This window comes from Haliotis asinina, chromosome 10 (genome assembly GCF_037392515.1).
Source record: "Haliotis asinina isolate JCU_RB_2024 chromosome 10, JCU_Hal_asi_v2, whole genome shotgun sequence".
Lineage (NCBI taxonomy): Eukaryota > Metazoa > Mollusca > Gastropoda > Lepetellida > Haliotidae > Haliotis > Haliotis asinina.
In genome coordinates, this window is record NC_090289.1 from 44,099,743 (window position 1) to 44,120,339 (window position 20,597).

The 20,597-nt window shown below is 39.0% G+C and overlaps 2 protein-coding genes across 6 annotated transcripts in view; one reads left to right on the forward strand and one right to left on the reverse strand.

The window, feature by feature from the left end:
- LOC137297615 (centaurin-gamma-1A-like) overlaps positions 1–6,755 on the reverse strand; it is a 75,238-nt gene extending 68,483 nt beyond the window's left edge. For all 5 annotated transcript variants that reach the window (XM_067829487.1, XM_067829486.1, XM_067829485.1 and 2 more), the window contains exon 1: positions 6,424–6,755. In XM_067829487.1, the coding sequence (XP_067685588.1) occupies positions 6,424–6,598 (175 nt within the window). In that variant the 5' untranslated portion in view covers positions 6,599–6,755. The remainder of the gene's footprint in view (positions 1–6,423) is intronic.
- A 2,605-nt stretch (positions 6,756–9,360) lies between these two features.
- Positions 9,361–13,152, forward strand: LOC137298406 (costars family protein ABRACL-like). Its single transcript, XM_067830667.1, has 3 exons — positions 9,361–9,452; positions 10,032–10,099; positions 11,531–13,152. The coding sequence occupies exons 2-3, from the start codon at positions 10,039–10,041 to the stop codon at positions 11,713–11,715; spliced, it is 246 nt and encodes an 81-aa protein (XP_067686768.1). The 5' UTR covers positions 9,361–9,452; positions 10,032–10,038; the 3' UTR covers positions 11,716–13,152.
- Positions 13,153–20,597: the final 7,445 nt, after the last annotated feature.

Consider the following 20,597-nt stretch of genomic DNA (forward strand, 5'->3'; position numbering starts at 1 on the left):
TCATGTACTCTCACTTGTACAACATACTTGGGGCTACAAACATCAGAGTAACGACTGCCGAGGAAGATATGTCAGGGCACAAGGCTCCAGGCTGCTGTCAAAATATGCCTAACTCACACCAAGGTGCACATCTTGGATCCCAATTGTTCAGTACTTTAAAGGAAAGGAACAAGCTTGTTAGGTCACTGTGACTAAACTGTTGATAACGTTAGCAGAGTTTCAGTAAACGCAGTACCTGCTAACATATCACACTGACGTACAGGCAGAAATACTTCAGTCTACACCTGTGTTTAACGCAACTCAGAAATATGCATCAAGGATGCACAAATATCCAGAACAGACTCAGAAAAGAAATCCCAAATGTATCCCAAATGAGATGGGAGATGCACTATAATATTAATTCATGTAATTCTTGACAAGAAATGTTAAGGAACTGTAAATAAGAAATTATCAAATCTTTCAGTTTGATTTACAACACTTTCATGCCTGTATACTACCCTTTATGTTCTGTAGGAAGCCTATAAATAATTTATTGCGGGTCCCTGGAGACCCAGTCTTCCAGGTCAAAGTAAAATCCTGTTAAATGTTCACACAGGTATGTCATTATAAATCATATCAACCGAAGGTAAGCTGCTGTATGAATACACCAGTCACTACACAGATTGTCACTCGGTTCCGTAATCATGCTTACCTACCTTCCAAAGCTAGCAGGTCAATCATATCCAGATACTGACTGTACTGATGATGGCTATAAGAGGATGATATTTAATCATAGCCTAATACAGATTCTCCAGGGAACTGACTGATCAGAAGGGAGACAGCATGGTGGACTTACAATACTCAAGTCTTTAAACACATTTAGTACATTGAATGAGTTTAGTATTACGTTACGTTACTTCCAGCAATATCCCAGCAATATCAAGGCAGGGGACACCAGAAATCATCATTACACACTGTACCCATGTTGGGAATCGAACATGGTTCTTCAAAAAGATAAGCAAACACTCTAACCACTAAACTACCCTACCATCCCTATTTAGCACAGATAAAAACAAGCAACATATTACATTTGAAAATGGGTCACAGTGATATTAAATATTTAGACTTTAGGAAAATCTAGACTTGGTTCAGGGATGGAGCATTACCCTGTTACATTAAAGCTGGAAAGAAGGAAACAAATTATGGTTCAAAGACCATAAGCTGACCAACAGTCTATGATTTCAGCCACCACTTTGAAAACCTGTGTCTGGTAAATGTTTGGTCAAGTTAACTTTGATACTTTAGTCCAGAGATAACACTTCCCTGAAAACTATGCAGAAAGCCGAGACTAGTAGTCTTGAAACACATGAAGTAGAATCCAACTAACAAACAACTCATTTCACTAGAGGTTTTTGATAGCTATTTGGGATTAGACAAATAGCACAAGATCATTTTCATGTTTGTTCAACTTTTAATAGGACATTTTTCTATATCATACATAAAAGATGGTAAGACGGTATGAAAACCATAAATTAGTGTCACAGATTATAATGCAATCTGAATTGGTGTAAATCTATTAATTCTTTTAACTGTCACATGTCTTGAGATTAACGGACAAGTAGTCGTGACTAACCAAGAATTTAGAACAGCCAATTAGTGCAAGTTTGGGCAACGTTCTGAATCTTAACTTAATGCTGTCATAAGCTGAGCCAGAGCATAAAGAACCATCTGACTCATGGCATGATTCAACTACATAAACAAAATATACCTTGAGCAACATTTATAATTTCTTCAAAATAAAAACAAACACCTCAAAAACCAGATGTCTAATTCACATTTAACACACTGAAAAGACGATCTCACATTCACTACCAGATTTTTTCATTTCCGTTTTCCCTCATATCTATCAATGATAATTTCAAATCTGAGCCTGTTTTATCATTCAGGAGCTGTGCACTTCTCCTCAAAACCAAGCCTTACCAATACATGTGGTAAGATACAGACCTGGCATGGATCCGAATAAATACATCATTTTAGTAAGATTGTATGCCTTAGCGCTGAGAAGGTAATTTGGACTTGAAAGCATTCATACACTTGCCATCATCACTTGTAGGATCTCAAATGACAAACTGAACAGTAGTGTTATTTATTAGTGGGTATACACTGGTTCTGGAATCTATCAAACCAGATTCTGGTCTTTATCTCCTGCCACACCCAATAATTGCGACAGATATTTACAGACAATGTAGACCAATTATGCATTAATGCCTTTTCACACAATACACTTGTTAGATTAGAAAGTTCGAGCTGTACTGTCTTCCATACCTCCACCAGAGTTTATCATGGGAACATCCGCCTCTCAAGTTTTCATTATCAAACTTGCGAGGTTAAAGATTTCAGATCCAGATTGGTTTACAACGCAAATGGTCATCCAAAATTACCTGAAGAAAGGTTAATGGTTTTATGCCACACTCAGCAATATTGATGCATACATTCTATTTAATGATGCTATTGTGAATGCATTTGATCACACAGAAACAAGCTTGCAAGACTTACTTTGACTCCTTAATGATCTTTGCAAACAGATAAGAAAAACATCATCTGGTATCTGTGCAGCTGAATACTGGAGTACTCTAGTTCACCAAGCAGTTTGAATCAAGTTGAATATGCTCTTCAAAGTCACAATGATTTCCCTTTAATCAGTATGAGCAAAAATAATCATGACTTTTCAAACCATATGGTACCCTAAATGTCCTGATGCCATTTGTCTCCTGCAATATCACTGCTAGACATCAGACAGATTGTCATCTAATGGATTAAGAGCAAAGCAGCTTCATCTAATATAGAGCATTAAGAAGCTTTGGTCTTCCTTGAACTTCTGTTGTGGTCCGTAAGCATTTTCTACAGCCTGTATACTGTGTCTTGTCATGGACAGTCCAATAATAGTGAATGAGTTAAGTTAAGGATATGCTGCGATTAATTCACAATATTGTGATTTCTGAAAATAAATTATACCACATACAGAGAGGAAAATACTGTGTTCGCAAACAGGGCTTGTACTGTTTGGTGCTTTTTTCTGGGTGTTTTTTGTTTTGCAGAATTTCAAATGGCTGGGGGCAAATTCACACACTGTACCCCTGTAGTGAATAGAACCTGGTCCTAAGTGAGACAAGTGAACACTTGAACCTGTTAGCTACCCCACCATGCCTTATGTACAACAAACAAAATGGAAAGAAGAGATGCATGTTATCTACTTCTTTTTCATAAAAGGGATGACGCAAACAAATATCTGTAACTACAGTAACTATCAAAGGAATACATCACTTAAAGACAGCATCTGTCATGATAAATGTCAAATATTGCATTGTCAAAAGTATCATTAACATTAATGAATTGGTCCTTATTCACTGCTATTGAAAGATTCATAAAGCAGATGACAATACAACAAAGAAATGATCACAAACAAACACAGTGGTTTGATATCAACATATGTTTCTTCACTACAAAGCTTGTACCATTCCCCAAAATACTGTTACTCTTCCTTTGCCAACTCTTAGTTACCATTTACCATGTTCACCTATCTAACTCTGTCTCATAAATTGTATCAGTGAATGGAAACTGAGTTGACATGGACCTCTTGGTTGTTAATCTGTCAATGCTTCAGTAACAAAAACAAGTAAATTGACTGAAGAGGTGCTTGATAAAGATACTCCCCTTAGATTGTTACACTGACACTAACAAACAGTTTATGCTTGCCATCCTTAGGTTTAATACGTTTTCTCTTTCTTTTCTAATGACAGTTGAGAAGCAGTATCCCTGTAGACCATGCAATGGATGATAGATGTTGTAAATTCCACACACATATCCAGTCAGCATAGCACGAATCTAAATATAACAAACACTTTATCAAAATGAGACAATCCAAGTTTTCAGCTGAGTATGAGAGCTTGCAGATCCCATTATACTCCTACTGTGTTGTCCTTCTCAAATTTACAATAACCTGAGTATCATAATGTTCTTCCCAATAATTGTTCACTGAGATTGGCAAGCATACTTCACAGAGCACATAACAAACATGTATGTTGCTTTGTGATTGACTATATGTCACAAGTACATCAAACACACTTTCTTAAACTTGGGGAGCAAACTTTCTGCCGGAACTTTTAAGACTACTTGAATGTTAGAGGAACAGATATAGACACACTGCCACAGTATTTCATATTGGTATAACCATGTTATTCTTTCAACACGTTGCTGATCTGAATACATCTCAATACATCATGTGGAAACACATCAGCATCAAATGACGTCTCATGTGTTAGGTGCTGCCATTTGCATCATACCATGAAGACAGCTTGTTTCTACATCAATACCCACACTGAAATCAATCACATGTATTTCAGCATTGTGCATGAAGACCTTATAATCTTATGACCTTATAACAGGTGATACCAGAAATGAACTTCACACACTGTACCCATGCAGGGAATCGAACCACACTCCTAGGTGTGATGAGTGGGAACTTCAACCACCTAATCAGTGTCATAGCCAAGAACAATGTCTGCTGTTACTGTACTCGTGTTCCACACAAAATAATAGTTGTGCCATTGCCTTTTCTGGCTTTGGAACTAAATAAAGTATCATAAAATAATTGTGTTTCACTTTTACACATTCAGTGATAATTACCTCACTCACACCTTGGAATGGAAACATTATCTATTAATGCTTGCACCGGTTACTCTCTCCAATAAGTGCAATGGCTTGAATTGGCATTTTATCATTTTTAACCCACATTACTTCCTTCACTTATACTAACAGTAAACAAGTTTGATGTTGATTTTAACTGTTGGGTCAATGAAAGGTATATCTTTTCCATATAATAATTTCATTCTTCAGCAAAATGTTGATCAAATGTCATTTCATACATTGGTAAACTTCGGTATAAAGTGTACTAGTAGTCCATCATCAAGAACAATACTGTTCTTTACAACATCAAGTAACATTATGAAAAGGAAAAAGAAATCCTAGTAAGGCTGTAACGATACATTCACATATTTGTTGAATAGAGCCGCAGCCCTTCATGAATTCAATTCGTTATTCGTCTTCACCATAACTGAATATGAATGAAGTTTTACAATTATTTTAATGGAGCATGTTCTACTTGAGCCCTTATGTCCTTTTTTCAAGAATGGGATATGTACTACTACTAGCATTGCAGTAGTACAAGTCATCATACTTCATAGTTTGTAAAGGCTGCACATGGTACATGTACTTTGGACTACAAATATTAGTCCAATACATACCAAACTGGAGGGTCATATCAGGCCACTGGCTATTACTACAACAAATTAACAATTAACATGGAGGTCCCATATTGTGCATCAATCAATATTGCATTTGTGAATAATTATTAATACTCATTACCCAATATTTGTGACACTATCATATTTGCCACATAGTGTATTCGTTACAGCCGGGAATATCAATATCTTTTTTTCAAATCTCATCAAATACAAACAGGGAAGTTCTTTTCACATAATATTGATATCATGCCAAAACATTCTGGTCAGGAAAGGGTGTGACTTGCAACACCACATATTTATATACATATGAACAATACAATGTACTGGTAACTCCCTTTCAACAACAACAAAAAAACTTAATACCGTACATAACAAATCAACAAGGACAAGGCGTCACCATTTTCTTCATCATTCAGACAACTGAAGTTCTATTACCAGATATCTGGTACAAAAACTGCACACACACCGTGTTTCCATGAAAGATTTTTAGTCACATAAGAGCCAAATGACTATATCTGATACTCAGTGATACAGCATAGACATAAAAATACGAAGACTAATAAACAAAAAGTTTGTATCAACTACCAGGAAAAGACAAGTGTGTGTGATAAGTGAACATGCATACACACAGTGAATGTTACCACCTGAGACTTTTACAAAAATGTCAAGACATATATTTTGTTATTCGATGAATATACTTTTTGAGCATACAACAGCCACAAGTTGTGACAGCATTTTTTTTAAAGCTGTGTATAATGCCAGCCCCATTACCTTATTATTAGTCATGATGTAGAAAATCAAAGATCCATTCCCCTCCAAAATGTCTCTGGCATTATTCATGTGTTAGACATCACAAATGTGAATCATATTATGATACACAACTGGTTGTATTTTATGTAAACACTTAGACAATGATTTGAAGCACAAGGTATCGGCATGTCACGTATTCATAAACATGAGTAATTTGACGATCAAAACAAAAAAGACAACTGTCAAAATGACTTCTCATACAAGATGAGGAGAGGTGTGTTCAGGGGATGCTAATTTGGGGAGTTCTTTGCGTTATGTTCAGAGCTGCTTTTCCCAATTACGTAGACGCAGTTTACCAAAGGGATGTACTTTTATTATTTACATGACTCACCTTCAATGCAAACCACATGTTCACGTATTTGTTGTTGAATCAACGGATCGGGAATCGCTTCGATCAAGTCATAAATAGCATAGATACTTGGGTGCACGCTTTCGAAGCGCTGGATTTCCTGACGAATTGCCAGCGAGTTGCTCCAATAGGACTGCATTGGGCTCCGGGCATTCATGGTTGATAACTAGGAGAGTCATTTTCTCCTATGAAAATTCATCTTAGGCCAAATGTGCATGTCAAAATCGTACAATAATAACGTTATTCCAAAGACCTTTCCACAAGATGGCCTGCTAAGATATTGACATTGCGCATGTCAGGCCGATGAAAATCTTGTACTACTTTCGCATCGCCATATTACAGTGTCGTGGATGGAATTGGTAAGACGTCTGATAGACTCTTCCCAACGTCATGAAAATCATCATGATATAAACAAAAATAACCACACAGGTATTAAAGTTTCATCATTATTACGATTTCAGCATTAAAAATGGAAACAAACAGAAAAAAATCAACAACGAAAGGTTTTAACTGCGAACATTATTTTGGGCCAGTAGTTTATTACAGTGAGTCGGGAAGTGTATCATATATTCTGCTATCTTTGAGAGACATTTTTCTCTTTTTTGTTGGTTTTTATATACTGATTTTGATTGTACGAGATAAAACAGGGGGCAGCAAAGCATTATCTGAACTTATCTGAACTAAAGGTATCCATTAGTCCAACCTTTGGATCCCTACACATAAAAAATCTCTCTCTCTCTCTCTCTCTCTCTCTCTCTCTCTCTCTCTCTCTCTCTCTCTCTCTCTCTCTCTCTCTCTCTCTCTCTCTCTCTCTCTCTCTCTCTCTCTCTCTCTCTCTCTCATGTAACTCTGGTCTAATGCTTAATTTCACTTGGGTGTACGCTGCAGAGAGTTGCGCCCCTTACCTGCTCTGTGATCTGCCTGAGATGGGATCGCCTTAGATGGGTCCACAGCTAGTGTTGTTCCCCTTCGCTAATGACCAGTAACATAGTGACATATATATTTAATTCAAATCAGAAGCTCATGCCCATTGGGATTCCGAGTTAGAAAATAAGGCTAAATCAAATAACTTCTTTGTAAGTCTGTTTCTCATGTCCCCTGCCTAAGATTGTTGGCATTTTGCTGAAACGACCTAGAAGACGGTTCTCTCACTATCTTACTCACTGACCACCCTTAAATATTCGGTTTAGAATTGCTCTTCAGTAACCCATGTTTTTCGTAAGAGGCCACTAACGGGTTTGGATGGCCACTCTGACTTGGTTGACACATGTCACTGTATCCCAGTTACGAATATAGATGTTCAGGATGGTGATCACCGGATTATCTGGCTCAGACTCGATTCTTTGCAGACTGTCGCCATATAGCTGGAATACTGATGAGTGCGCTGTATAACTCACTCACTAACCTGTGCAGTACATCATGTCGAGGATGCCAGTCATCTCTATGTTAATAATTCTTTTACCCATTTTTACATATTAATTATTAATTTATAGTTAATTTTATAAATACTTAATTGTTGATAAGTTATTATCAGTTTAACACACTCAGGGCTCTTTAGAAGACATGTCTCACATGATGAGGTTACTTGGTATACTTCGAAAATTCTAGAAATACTTCATCGATCGAAATACAAACAGCATAATAGGTTTTGGCTAACAATGTGGCGTTCTACCAGTAAAATATTAAATCAACCATGTTTGTAGTTTCGCTTCAGCTATGTCTTAAAGTCTTTATGCCTTGTATTAATGACCGTTAGAATAGGTAGTTCAGCGTCGAGCTTGGCATTTTCGGTTTATGTCGTAGCATACCTTCACAGGTTGCCTGGAATATACTATCTCGGTATGAAAAGTCGCGGAGATGGCATCACGTTAGCCCTTTTGTACAGATGAATTTTTAGGTCACAGAATTATTAATTGTATCTTGCAAATAAAGTTTATCTTACATTCAAGTTCGTATATTGAAACTTCTGGCAACAGTATAAAATCAAAGAAGAAAAATGAATTTTGCGTTGTTGTTTTCTGTTGAGAAAATCCCTGCGTTTATTTCAGACCCAACCCAAGAAAAGGTCGACCTGTGGGTATCCCTCCGAGGGAACTGAAGTTTATACACCGACTATCGTCTTCTCAAGTAATATGGTACACAACCTGAAGGAAACCAACTTTGCGGAAGGGGTGTACACTACTTGTACACACTACAGCATATAATATTAACGTATAATGTAGTCTGATTTGAAAATATGTTCATATAAAACGAATTATATTTTCACCAAGTATCTACCAGCAGAATAAGGGATATTATGTTTTGTATTTTCATGAAGTAACTGGGCGTTGGGGGTAGCCTTGCTGCTAAAGCGTTCGCTCGTCACACCCCCAAACGAGTTCGATTCCTCACATGGGTAAAATGTGTGGAGCTCATTTCTGGTGTGTTATTGCCGTGTTATCGCTGGAAAACTGCTAAAATCTGCGTATATGGAAACTCACTCACTCATAACGTAACGTAGGCAATATCAACAATAGATCTTGGAGAGTCACACGTCTGAAAGGACACATTTTATCATTTGATTACCAAGTCTTTTCAAAGCACGTAAGTAACTAACACCTTAGAGAGGTTACAGAAAAATAATCACCACTAATACAAAATTAGTAATAAGGAAACTGAACATCTAGGAGAAGGTTTTAGACTTACCAACTGGTGAAATTATTCATTTTCTAGTGTTTCATGATATTTGTTTCCTTTGTCTCTGTGTGTAGCTAAAATAGTTGTGTACATCTATGCCACTGTTAATTATCTAACGTTTCCTGTCACATGTGTTAAGACAACTAACGCATTTTTTGCTTTTGTAATACTGAAAAACATGTAAGTTGTCGTATGGTTATTAGTATAGAATGTTGGCCGGGCACCTGCTCATGCGCACATTTCATTCACTCAACTTCCGTGTGTTAAAGTGGGTGGGGTGATTCGAAGACGCTAGCGTGCAGTTAGTTTTCAGTAATCCTTTTGAAAGAAAAGTGGTAAGTTTGCATAAACTAATAAACCTACACGATGATTAGAATTAACGATTCTTTGTCTTAGTATGTTGAATGTTAATGAGTCAGGTGTAGTAATAGATACCAGCGCCAATGAAAGGGAACTAATTCTATAACGCTTTCAGACCCACTGTTGTGGAATAAGAGTATCAATTTCAACTAGAAATTCTAGTTATACATTAGAATACTCATGTCATGTATATCGCGAGGGCAGCTTAACTATCCATAGACGTGCCTAATTATTTTTTGGTCTGCGGTAATACCTGCTTGTCGTTTGATGCAAGTAACGGGATCGGGTTGTCAGGATCGCTGTGACACGTTATCATATCCAATTGCTTAGATTTATGCTCATGCTGTTGATCACTGGATAGTCTGCCCGAGACTCGATTCTTTGCATTTTTGTTATATTCGTTTTATTCCGTTACTCAGAAAGAGGCTCAGGATGCCTATTGTGTAGCTACACCATTTTGAGTATGACAATAATAGCCTATTTTCCTTCCAGTTGTCCAACATTGCACAGTATGGAATAGAAGCTATCAAATTAATGAACGTTTCTGTTTTCAGGGAAATCATGAATGTAGAGCATGAAATAGGGCTTCTGAAAGAGGAAATCAAAAGATTAGGAAGTCCAGGTAAAGATGCAGTTTATGACATATTTTGATGTTGGCAGAGGACAGACACACAACTCAATGGACTACACATGCTTGGAACATAATGCAGTGAACAATCCACCCCGGGAAGGTCTGGGGTAGACTAGGCCTTCAGCAACCCATGCTTACCTTAAAAGGCAACTATGCTTGTCATAAGAGGCAATGATAGGGTGGTCAGGCTTGCTGAATTGGTAGACACATGTCATCGGTTCCAAATTGTGCGGTTCAATTCTCATGCTGTTGATCACTGGATTGTCTGGTCAAGACTCAGATATTTACAGACGGCCGCCATATAGCTGGAATAATGCTGAGTGTGGCATAAAACTAAACTGACTCTCTCACTGTACAAGGTTTACTGGGATTGGGTGGTTACACTCACGGTTGATGCACTGTATCCCAGTGGGTGGATTGAAAGTCATGTCAGTGTCAAGTATCTCACATCAAAACAGGATTCTTTACAGATTGCCATCATACTCATATTGCTGGAACATTGAACGTTGTGAACGTCAAAAAAACAAACACATCACTACAGAAGGATTGTTTGGAACTGCAGTTATCCTTCACCGTTATGCAGTCTTGGTGTCCATGAGACACCTGCATTATACATAGCACGGAACATCGTTAATACGTGATGGCAAGTCTCAATAATAAAGCTATCTTTTATTCCAATGTTCCACAGTCTACGTAAACTTATTCAAAGTGCTTTTTGTTACAGTCCACTACTGAGTCTAACAAAACGTAGTAGAAACTTGCGTCAGGTAACCTTTGAGTGACCTATGACTGTCCACTTTACATCCTTGAATATTGACAAAAACGCCATTTTTAGTGACTGTTTACTCACCATTGAGCGTGTTGCACTGTGCTACATGTGCATCACCCGGTAGCGATCGTATGGGAAAATAGCATTTGGAATCATTTGGGTACAAACCTTTCTGAGGTAAAAGTTCAAAAGGTATGTACGAATGTCTACTTTTGCGATATGGTTAGCCGTGTTCTGATTGGTCAGTCTCAACGGGTACGTGACATGACCTCTTACGAGGTTTTGTAAGACTCAGTAGTGGAGTGTAACGAAAAGTACCGATACTAGTTTACTTAGACTGCAATGTTCCACTATTTGTGTGATTATTGAAGAAAATCACGAATGTTTATGGAGCACCTGAAAACCCATAATGCAAGGACATACAGAATGAAAACATCTGTTTAATTTTGATATGCACTGAATATCTCGGTGGATTTGTTGGTATGCTATTTCTGATGAAGTGATGATAGATGATCACTGGGCGACTCTTTTATGGCAGCGAGAGGTTACCCTGAGGTTTGACAACATTTGCAATATCATGAAGGGATGACTGTATTTCAACTGGTGAAAGGCAGCAAATATTTGTGCAAAATTGTCTACACGTCCTGTTTCAGGTCCTGATGGAAATGTGCAGGTTACATTTGGAGTCCTTTTCAAGGATGATAGATGTGCTAATATATTTGAGGCCCTGGTCGGAACCCTCAAGGCGGCAAAGAAGAGGAAGATCGTAAGCTATGATGGGGAACTTCTGCTGCAAGGTGTTCATGACCATGTACAAATTGTACTTCTACAAGAGTGACAATAGCACACTGTAGAAAATGTAATAAATGTATGCTACTCAAAAGAAGTTAAGGGTCAGCGTCAAATAGTAATTCACTTGACTACAGTTAATCTGTGACCATCCAGTTTTGCATGGCATAACAGCTAAGGTTGGAACACGTATTGGTGGTTCATTATTTCTTTTGAGTAGTATATAGGCTTCCAACATTATCAGGTTAAAGTGAAATAAACGTTCCTCATATATTTTTATTTTATTTTGTCATAGAGAACACTAAAGCATGCAATACGGCTGAAATGTGTACATGAAATACTTAAGTGATTTGTGAATGTTGGCATTTTTTAACCACATTGTTTCATTCCTACATTTCCAATCTTTTCAACTGAATCACTTGCTGCTTTGTTATGTTGCTGACATTTTTTTGTTTACAGTCTTTCTAGTTTCTGTTTGTATTGTCTCATTATACTCGAACAAACATGTGTTCATACTTTCAAAGTTACTTCAACAGAGTTGACCAGTATTACTGAGGGTTCATTTATCCCCTCTGTGCCAAGTGTATGTTATTGGTTGATAGTGACTGGGATTTATCTTTCAATTTGACCTGCTTCTGCAGCAAATGTCAGTGAAATTCCCAAATTGAAATTCAACACTTGCCAAATCATACTGATGCATTATGACAAATGTGCTTTTGTTGACATTGTTTGTATTTCATTGAAAACAGCAACTATTTTTAAGAAGCACTTAATTCAATACCAAAAAATAAAATAAAATATGCAAAATTAAAATTTGATGATAATTATTGTCCTTTTTTAATTTACCTGCCAAGAACACTTATGAGTAATATTGTGTAATAGTTGCTCGTATCAGTTATTGTAATTCATGTATGAAATTAAGAAGTAACAGAATTTGAATGTCATGGCAAACGATATCATCAAGAGAGTTCATGCTATATCAGCTCTAAAGTGTCATGATATATCAGTATGTAGATTAATATCAAAATAATATTTTCTACATGTATTATGATCTCTATGTCCATCTATAGCTTTCAAATTTTAACAAATAGAAAGAATTCTATGGCAGCAAATCTTTAATTTAGTATTGATGGGGTATCAATATCAATAATGTATTGAGAAAAGACTGGTGTAGCATAACTTAACTAATTGTTCGACTAAACCATTATCACATATGAGATATTTTAGAATCTGTATTTGACATATTTCACATGGATATGTTTTACAATTAATGTTTCCAAACGAATTCAAGTGCCTTGTATTTATTTTAATTTTTCAAGGTTTCTGCAGCTGTATAAGAATATATTTTGATGACTGTTGTGCAGTTTATGGAATAGTTTTTGTATGACAATTAGTTTTGTGCAATAAGCAAACATTTTTCTACACGTTTATGGCCATCTCGAACTCTTAAGAAGAGACATTCAGAATAAAAGGTCCACACATATCATTTTGAGTTGTCTTCTTTGGGATTATCTACACACAGTGGAAGCTGTCAAAACCAGCAGCTGTCTAATATGGCAAGTTGTCAACTCTGGCTTAAAGTCTCAGTCCCTTCCATGATAATCGTCAATTATAGGCTCTGCAATCCAGCGGCTGACAGTTGCGGATCTTAGCATGAAATGAGCTGCCCAAATGTGTTTATTCTGTAATATAGCTATGTAAACCAGCACAAGGAGTCGGGAAGTAAGTGTATAGTCATCAGTTAATCCTGTGTTCAAACACAGGCAAACTGTAGTGCAAATGTAGTTGCGCAGCGAAGAGAAAATGACCAGTCTTCATATATGCGGGCCAAGCGAGCAAAGGTTGGCAACACCCTTCCCTCGCTTCGGTACAAAAAGTATTTTTCGTGTCAAAATAAAATATCGCCACCATCAAAGGTACACTCCCATTTCCTCACTAGGTTGTGCTCTACGATTTCCAACCCCATATTTAATAATTACTCACGTGAAATATGTTTTATTCAACATTTTAAGCGCCACACATAATCAGTTCGTGCTTTGCCTCCATTACCCTTGCCTGCTTCCGGCTCAACGGAGTGAAGGAACAAGAATAAGCAGAAATTATATAGATATACCATATTGCCTAATTTTATCATGATTCTGTTGGAATGTATTTGTCTTAAGTGTCGGCGTTGTTGTTAGATCTTTTGTAACATTTATTCTACAATAAACACACTTCTGGCGTAGTAGGCGTATGAAGCATGGGAGGTAACTCTTTATGTATTCCATGCGAAATAATAACTTGTTCCTTCACTGCTTTGAACCGGAACTGGCAGGGGTAATGGAGGCCAAGAACGGTCTGTTGTACCACGAGTGGTGCTTAAAATGTTGAATAAAATATATTTCACATGAGTAATTGTTAAATATGACGTTGGAAATCGGAGATCACAACCTAGTCAGGAATTTGGAGTGTACTTTTGATGGTGGCGATATTTTATTTTGACACGAAAAATACTTTTTGAACCAAAGCGAGGGCTGTGTGTTGCCAACCTTTGCTTGCTTCGCTCACATATATGAAGACTGGTCATATTCTCTATGCTGCGCAACCCCACTTGCGCTACAGTTTGCCTGTGGTTCAAATTACACGGGTGCCAACAAAGATAATTTAATTGTTATTCAGTGTGAGTATGCTTGTATCAGTATTTAGTGAGTTGACAGACGTTACGTAGTCAGTATGTGCAGTAATTGAGAGAACTGTGTGATACAACTATGTATATGAGAGTTACAAAACTGGTTCAGTCCAAGGCATAGGTAACTGGATCAGCTCTACTATCTGGCATGCTGTCTAAACCGGATTTCTGCACTCCTAGCAATGCTGGTTTAGACAGCTTCCACTGTGTTGGAATGAAGTACTTGTACAGTAATTAGATAATACACATTTTTCCTTATCCTGACTCATGCTTAATTGCTTACTCTCCTCTTCCTGGCGAAGGTAGCGGAACACCTGAAACCCCTTGAAGTTCCCTTCTAAAAGAAGTGGACGTAAAATTCACACTCACCCAAGTATTACTTCCCATTTCCCGCGCACATGGTCAGCTGACCGCCATACTACTTCACTCTCTCCCCATCGCCTGACGAGGGGTCCTGGAGGCACCTGGGGTCCCGTACACGGCGATAAATCTTTCATTCTTTCGATTTTTATAACAAAATTTTTGCTGTACAGGTTTTTTGGCTTGTATATATTTGTTATTATTATACAATTTTGTATTTATTATGTCTATTTCTAACACATATTTCGTCAACTGAGACTTAGTTTCAGTTTACGAAATCGTGTTTACAGTGCAGATTATGGCTGTCGGCGGTTAACCCGCACGTACTTTGCCCAGTGTGTAAACCTTTATGTTCTGCTCATACTCGTTGTGTTTTTTGCATTAAATTGTCTGAAGCAGAATTCTCATTACATTTACGGTCTATTCACAGGCATGCTAGAGATAAGCAACGTTGGCTCGCATTAGTCATGTCAAAATCTAGTGAAATAAAGTCAGGTAACTGTTTAAATGTTGATGCTGAGATTCATTCCAGCGAGAAGCCAGTCGTATCTCAAAGGCTGTGTCCAGGGTTGGGCGAGTCCCCTCCCAAGACTCAGAAGAGATCATCGGTTGAGACTGGACCGTCTCAGACTAAGAAAATTTAGAAGTCGAAGTTGTCATCTACGAGATTATCGCAGAATCATCCCTCGCTGAGTTGGCGAGGAGATAGTCCTTTTAGAAGAACATCAATATTTTCACGAGTCTCTGTTAATGATACGGAGTGAAGACACCATGCACCGGACACCGACAGCATCTTCAACACCTCAGAACACATCTCATCCATAACATATAGATGTCGACTGCATTTACGGACATCATAGACAACTCTTCAACATAGTCGTCAATGCACGCACCGCATGCATTCGACGCAGGCATGTTCATACAGCAATTAACAACGCAGATGATGAACCTCATGGAACGAAGATTGGAAGAGGAAAGATGACTGCACTCTGAATCAGCGACAGCATTTATCTACAACCTGCACTCACGTCTGAGGATGAAGAGGAGGTGCATGCATGCACGCACTCCAGAAGACCCAGGTCTCGAGCATCAGATCACAGCACAGAGAAGGATATACCCAAGCCGAGTGAGTGCACTCACATGAGTAGGTATACTTGGGTGAGTGACGTCACACACTCGCTCTCATCAGCGAAGGAGGTCTCCTTCAGTCTCCCCTTTTTATAGAAGACGTCGTATGCAGTCATCCTCCCCTTCGGACTTCTGACTCATGCAGATCTATGAATTCATCTAACTCTGGGAGGAACGAAGTTAGACAACATCGTGATTTGTCACCCATGGAAGCCCTATTTTCGGACTCAGAAGTCACATTGTGGATCATGAATGGTCTGGAATTAGTCTCATTATCCACGGATTCCAACTAACCCAACACTTACAGGATGAAGAAGGAAGACATGGGTTAACGTTTCCGGCGATAGCTCTGATATCTACGATTTCTGAGAAGTTGTCTATGGCATTCAAGTCAGCATCCAAGTTTCAACAACAACAAGATCATCAGTAGTCCCCGCAATGATCTTTCAAGCTAGACGACATTTGGACGGGCTCAATTTAGACTCGCACCTCATGTTCAGCAATCCTGCGAACGAGGAAGAATAATTGTTCCCGTCAGCTGTAGTCACTTACAAGAATGATCAACAGTTAACGTCTGAACACCTCGTCTCAACTACTGCAGGACTGAATCTACTCCCTCGACAAGATTGAACAAGAATGATTGCTCAAGACGTTAGAGAAGTCAAGTCCATCGACACCTTGACAACGGTGCTGAAGCAGACGGATGCAGGGTAAACCAACACTTGTTCTCAACGGTCTCTTTCAGGACCACCAAACCACCCAAAAGAATATTTGATAACTTGATGTAAAATGAAATAAAACAATAAAGTCAATGATGAATACGTCACAAAGATTCTTCGAGATGACTGCAACTTACCACTGCAAACTACACCTCCGATCACAAGAGATGACGGTATTATCTTCGGTGGAAAAGTTCCGACACATCTACCTGGAAGACAATTTGTCTACATCAGCTTCAAGCGACGCAAGTTTTTTTCGTGCGCTTTACTCATCTAGACACGTGTTCGCCAAACAACATGGTTACGGACAAGCCTAAGTGCTAGCAAGGGTATCACCGTTTGAACAAGATTTCACAATGATGAGTTATCTGCTACACCGGTGACGTCATGTCTACAATCTGATTGGTCCCAGTGAGATAACGCCCTGTAAAGAAAGCCAGCGACGTAACATCTACCATTTGATTGGTCCTCGAGAGACAACGCCGTGCGCAGAATGTGATGTTATTTTTCCAGTGCTAGGAATTCGTCTACATTGGACTTACAGTCATTCAATGATGGAAAGATGACGTTTACACGCTAGTTTAGCAGTCTACAGCGTCATTTGATTGTTTAGATGGTATAAAGATCTGCTACAGCAGACCCAAAGTTGCCTTTTAGGAGGATTACAGCAATGAAGGGCACTTTCTGACTGGACAGCCAGCCAGCTATAAATAGACTTCCTTGGAATGTCAACAAGTTCAGCGTTAATGATCTGAAGACAAAGAATGATGCATTGTCACAGCATACAATCTCATCATGGGAGCTACAGTTGGACTTCACTATCAGACTACTAACTGGGCTCGAATGAGTTGAGAATCTAATCCTTTTCAACGGCTAGCATTACCAATGGACAGTCCTCCCGTTTGGAATAACTTAGACCCCATGGATAACCAAACCCATCATCAATTATCTACACCTCAGGGAGCTACACAGTGCTCTTTATCTGGACAACAGTATAGAAGCGCATCAACGGAAAAGTCAACTCAACAAGTCAGGCCACTAACACAACTGGGTTGGTTAGTTAATCACCTAAAGTTGGAATTGGAACCTCAACAAGATATCAAGTTCCTCGGGATTCTTTTCATCACTATATTGAATTAGATTGTAGTTCCAGAGCACCGGTTGGTCAAGATTCAAGAAATGATAACGCAAGCTCTACTCTCTCCGCTAACACTTCGACAATGGCATTGTCTACTAGGCCTCCTCATGTCAGCGCAAGATATGACCAGAAGAGGAAGACTGCAGTTGCATCCCTTACAACGATTGTTGAATCTTCATCTCAACAACAGAGGACAGATTCTGCTCACAGACAGCCTGAAGCCTTTTCTGATGTGGTGGACTCACCGATCGAATGTCTGCGCAGGAGCCTATATGTTGGAGTCAGTATTCAACAACCACCTCTATGTAGATGCATCTCTACAAGGATGGGGAGCTCATCTGGAAAACGAGGTAGCAGCAGGAATCTGAAACAAAGAGGAACAAGCTCATCACATCAACCAGTTGGAAATGAAAGCAGTCATTCATGCCATCCACCACTGGTCAACAGCATTGACACTGTTCAACCTAGTTGACAGTCTGAATCTTCAAGTAAAAGCATGTCACATACCAGGAGCCTGCAACGTCATGACAGACACCTTATCTCGTCCCCTACGTACATCTCCAAGAGAATGGATGCTGCATCGGGAAGTGTTTCAACAAACAACAACCTTGTGTGTCGCCAGTACCAGATCCCTTAGCCTGGGCAACGGACATTCTCAGCATTCCACGGGGAGGAATAACGCATACGCGGAAAGTGGAAACGGTTTGAGACATACACCAGAAAAAAGGGAATTTCAGTGAACAAGGCAACTCATCCTCAAATAGCAGATTATTTATGCTATTTACGTCAATCTGTAGGTCTGAAGGGTTATACATTATCTACATATTTAGCTGTAGATCAGCTATTTCATCACCATGGGAACAGGGACCAAACTGACTAAAGTATCAGAGTTCATTGCCTTACTACGTTCGTTCAAGTTGGAAGATCAACAACACAGATTTAGAGCTCCAGCATGGGATTTAAGTATTGCACTCCAACATCTCTCCAAGTGATACATATGAACCACTTGATCAAACTTCAATTGAAATGTTGACTCAAAAGACGCTATTTTTGCTTGCCTTGGCTACAGCGGCAAGAATATCAGAAATTCATACTCTAGACTTTAATCGAACGAGCTTCAATACAAGTCACCAGGAAACAGCTAGGTCTAAAATGGGATTCATTGCAAGAATCACCTGCCAAGCCAACTGGATAAACAATTCTGTATTCACAAGATTTATCGTTATGTCCAGTGAGAGCATTGAAAATATACATTGCACATTGTCTAGAAGACAATGGTTCAAGCGCCTATTTATCCTTATATCTACTGAGACACCCACGGAAGTATCCCGCAACACTATCTCAGTCTGGATCAGAGCTGTTATACTCAGAGCATATAAAGCAGCAGGATTAGACCCTCCACGAGCCTCTAACCCACATGAAGTCAGAGCTCTAGCCTCCACACTAGTGCTACATGGTAATTGGTTGCTGTCTATGGAAGGTTGTTTTTGGAAGTAAAAATACTGTATTCGCCAACTGTTATCTGCGAGACATAGCCACCGAGGACATCACTGGCATTCATCAGTTTGGACCACTTGTCATTGCTCAACAACTAACAGTTACCCTACGACGCTAACTTAACTCACCCGATTTATCACATGACTTATGGAAGCCAGACGCTGTGCGGAGTATTTTGGTGGAATGTCTATGCGCACGTCTTGATAATTAAACATGAAGAAAGGTCGCAACTATTGATTGTTATATCAGGATATTTAGCTGCATCACAAACTTAACAAGACACTAGCTATGTTAGTGTCATCACGTACCTGTCAACAAACCTTTTTTCTACTGGATATGACTCCCCCCCCCAAATCTAATACGAATATGAGAAGAATAAGACAGAATTATCGCCGTTACAAGTTCCCGTTAATAAGGGGAAATTATTGGACGTAATTTTGAACTGACAGCAGAATCCAGCATGGCCTGACCCACCACCATTTCCGTCAGATTCTGTAAGCAAATATGCATGTGTGAGGATAAGAAAAAATACAGTGATTTACAATGTGAGCATTGATCCAAGCAGTTTGGATATGGTGACGTGAGTTAACCAACAATTTGGCTACAGTTATGAAGCAATGATGTCCCTCACCGTGGTGTTGGTGAAATATTGCTAAATGAAGTGTAAAACTCACACATCATTGGGTCATCGACTTCAGTTATGTAGAAACATGCACGCTGCTTGTCCCAGTCAAGACTTCAGTTTTGTGGGGTCAGCTCTCTAAGATTCCGTGCCACAGTAAATATTGCTACTTCACCCTGTATCTGTGTGCTGATGTCCAGGCCTTCCAGGTATAATGGCCTTTGATGGTCTGGGTCAGAATATTGGCCTTCAGTAGCCCATGCTTGTCACATGAGGCCACCAACTAGTTCAGGTGTTCAGGCTGACTTAGTTGACACAAGTCAGTTACTTCCCAGTTGTGCAGAGTGATACTCATGCGGTTGATCACTTGATTGGCTGGTCCACACTCAATTATTTATAAACCTGTCATATAGCTGGATTAATTCTGAGTGTGGTGTAAAACTGAACTCACTGGGTCATTCCAGTGATATCACTGTAATGCCAAGTGGGGTAACACCTTATGATGTCCTTTAGAATGATGCCTGGGATCTGCCCCCTTATCTTCCACTCTGGGCAGATGCACTGTCTGCTCAACTGTGGAGGAAGTCATTGACAAATGGTCTTTCGGTCATATTTTGGTGGCTTGAAAACTGGTCTGTCAGGGGCAGGAAAGGTCTTGTGTTGCCTTTCATTGTGTGTAGCATCAGCCGGGTTGGCTATGTTAGTACTGCTGTTCTGTTGGTGCTGTTGGTTGTTAAGTTGTTCATGTGGTGATTGGCCTCACCCTCCTGTGAACATGCATCCATTGATGAAATTAGAG

Coding starts and splice junctions, on each gene's coding strand:
- LOC137298406 (XM_067830667.1), top strand. CDS start 10,039: ATGAATGTAGAGCATGAAATAGGGCTTCTGAAAGAGGAAATCAAAAGA. Junction 10,100..11,530: donor CAAAAGATTAGGAAGTCCAG/GTAAAGATGCAG, acceptor GTCCTGTTTCAG/GTCCTGATGGAAATGTGCAG.